Raw genomic sequence first — 3209 nt, 5'->3', positions numbered from 1 at the left:
TCCTTTATCTAATTCAAACAAATTAAATTTAATTGAGTCGGGTAATAAGTTTAGTCAAAATCAGTCAACCCCAACCTGAAAATACCCCTAAATCTAGAGTTGAAGATTTTCCCCTTCGATAAACTATTTGCCAAACTCTTAAAAAGCATTGCGGCAACACTTGCATATGAGTTGGAGAGGTAAATGTCAATTGTCAACTCATCCACTTTGTAGAAATCCACTTAGATAATTCTACATCATCAGATTTATGCCACACCAATAAAAAAAACTTATCATATTACCATTGTTTTAAAAAAATTGAGTTGAGAGACCAAAAAATTTGATTTGAAAAAGAAGGATCAATTATGTGAACGGATAAAAATATGAAGACCAAATATGCAATTGATGCCATATTTGTTGCATAGATAGTAGAGACAATTACAAGGCTAATAGCTTATATCAACATGATTTTTTTTACTTCATTTTGATTCACCAGGAATCCAAATAAATATGTTTGGCACTTAGTACATGTGCATGTTAGCATGGTTATGAGACTCCTTTTCACAAAGGCTCCAAGAACAAACTAGCTTTAGGATACAAGCCAACATCTTTGAGAGTCATTCTCATTTGATCAACACCATAAACCCTTCTAGGAAAATTTGATATGAGTCTGTAGTTCCCAATTCCAGACAAGCCTAATGAATCGATATATGAGAAAATTGACTGAATTTTGTCTGTGCATAGGAAAGTATGTTCTCTTCTTTCTCCATTTGGAAACCTTATGAGTATCTGCAACAAAATGTTTGACAAACATATATACTCAAGTTCAACACAAGTTCATAATTTTGACATGTTTCCTTGTTGTGCAAGACTAAAATTTATTAATTACCTGTGCAACTTGAGTCGCGTTCCCGCTACTTGTGATTCCCTTGCCATTTTTTTCACTAGTGGATCCATTTCCTTTGTTATTCTCACGAAATTTACTAACATTGACAGGGTTGCTCCTTAACTTCTCATAATTTCTAGTGTTTTTTTGAGTTTCCACTGGCTTCTGAGCTCTCTCTCTTGAAGGTAAACTTTTGATCCTTTCTTTTTCCTATATTTAACTAGGATTGTTAGTTTATTATTATTGTTTAGGAATAAAATAACAATAAACAAATATATTTAGTTTGAGCTTGGAGAATCCTAAGTTTTATGCAAAATCATGCATATATCTAATACATTTCAAGTTTCAATTGCATATTTTGATTTGTTTTGTGCGAGTTGAAAAATTAGCGGTCTTATCTTGATCGGACGGCCTGTTATACATGAATGCGCTAGAATTCCTAACCAAGATATATTCATATTAGAAGTATACACATTGAACTACCTTGTCTATTTTCAAAGCCTCAAGATATGCAGCATCTTGTTCTTCTCTGAGTTTACGATCTGCTCGGATCTTTTCATCTCGCTTAGCTTTATCACTTCCAAAAGCCAGCCCTTGTTCTTCCAATGTTGTTTGTAGAATCTCAACTAGATCTGTTGGTGAGAGTGGTCCCTCTAACTGAAAGAACAGTGAATGAGTGTAACATTTTTCATTTCAAATATATATATAGTCAATTTTTACTGTGAATATTTGGTGTTTGACCAGTGATAGGGTCGGAGCAAATTCTACGGCTACATTACAATACCTCGCGCCTTATTACCTTATTAATTTTATATGTTGGACCTAATTCATCTGTAGAAAAAGAAAACCAACTTATAAGGTCTATGTGCACTTTTCTAAACTATTTTCAATGTGGGACTTTGATTTTTTCTAATAAAAATAACAAGGGAAATGATATGTTGACAACATGAAGTTGTAGGACAACGTATATTCATACCATTCAAGTACCTTTTTGCATATTTTAATAATTTATTTTTCATCTCGTTTTGCGTGCAAGGCTAAATTTTGGGCAGAAGCATACGGTGTGAGTATTTGACAACTCTTTTGAGATGTTCAAATATCACATCTCAAATAACAAATTACAGTAGAAACATATAAACAATAACAAACTATATACATCCATTTCTTGAAAACATCTTGCATGTTAAATTCATAACAAAGATAAAAGGCATTAGTTTGAGAGTGAATAATGAAACCCAAAAATTCAACCAACCTGTTGCAACACAATCATGCTATCATTAGGAGCAGGACTTATGACAACACAACAAGGAAAGCTAGTAGGCCTCAATCTTGAAACCATTTGCAAACCCTCTCCTCTATCTGTAAGTGCACCCCAACAAACAAAATTCACATCAAGAAACTGAATCACTAGCTCCGAACACAGAGTTTCCTTGCAGAACACGTTTGCAAAAGGGTGGTCTACTAAATGAAGATACATGAACACAAATTTTTTATCTTGTTCTGCTAACTTCATAGCTTCATTGAAACGACAAGCGTAAAAGAAGGGATGTTTGTTGCCATATTGTTGCTCAAAATTATCGTGAAAAGCCCATTCTTCTGGAGCTGCTAAGGAATTTTGTGGTTGTGGAGGGTCTAAAAATTGTAGTGGAAAATTTGCATTTTCATTTCTTCTTCTTCTTCCTATTCCTACAAAGCTCATTATGCTTCTTGGAAGGCTTGTCATTCGGCGAACTATCCTGTGATCTCTTACACTTGATGACATTTGTTCACAATTATATATCAGATGAAATATTTCTACCTAGAAGCAATTATTTCAACTTAGGTGTTCTAATGTAACATAATTATGATGTGAAGATTTAGAGTCATAAAGAAGTGTGTGACTATAAAAAAAATCAAGGGAATCGAGTTTATCATTTAATGTTTTTCTTTGATAGTTTATATCTATATGGAACATATGCAAGAGGATTGTAGAAGTATTTTGAAATGTCACTTCTTTTGTCTTATCTTTCTTTGAGAAAGTATAAAGAAGATTCTTTGCTTAAGGCTAAATCTTCCGTTCATTTTTTAAAGTTCTACTTCAACACTAGATATCACTTTACTTTATGTGTAAGACCATTATACTGAGGAGTACTCATGTACATAGATGCTGGGATATGGTGAATATGGCATCAATTTCTTTTATTTTCGTTTTTCTCTTTGTTCTTTTATTTATTTATTTTTGTTATCAAGTTTCTACCGTGTTTGGTAGTGACTAATCTCGATCAGAGAACCTTTAGGACACATAAGATGGGTTTTTCTCTCCCAACCGAATTTTTTCATACACATGAGCCATGAATAAAACTTC

General features: G+C 33.1%; 1 protein-coding gene across 1 annotated transcript; it reads right to left on the bottom strand.

Annotated features, from left to right (window-relative positions):
- Window positions 1-363: 363 nt before the first annotated feature.
- LOC146901713 (plant UBX domain-containing protein 10-like) lies at window positions 364-2774 on the bottom strand. The gene is made up of 4 exons (XM_085732207.1): window positions 2118-2774; window positions 1349-1522; window positions 869-1075; window positions 364-768 (listed from the first exon to the last, which is right to left on the bottom strand). The coding sequence occupies exons 1-4, from the start codon at window positions 2625-2627 to the stop codon at window positions 541-543; spliced, it is 1119 nt and encodes a 372-aa protein (XP_085588333.1). The 5' UTR covers window positions 2628-2774; the 3' UTR covers window positions 364-540.
- Window positions 2775-3209: the final 435 nt, after the last annotated feature.

Source organism: Medicago sativa, chromosome 8 (genome assembly GCF_051527215.1).
Source record: "Medicago sativa cultivar Bolivia chromosome 8, Bolivia_mono, whole genome shotgun sequence".
Taxonomy (NCBI): domain Eukaryota; kingdom Viridiplantae; phylum Streptophyta; class Magnoliopsida; order Fabales; family Fabaceae; genus Medicago; species Medicago sativa.
Note: the sequence above shows the minus strand (reverse complement) of the source record. Positions and strands in the feature narration are given on the sequence as shown.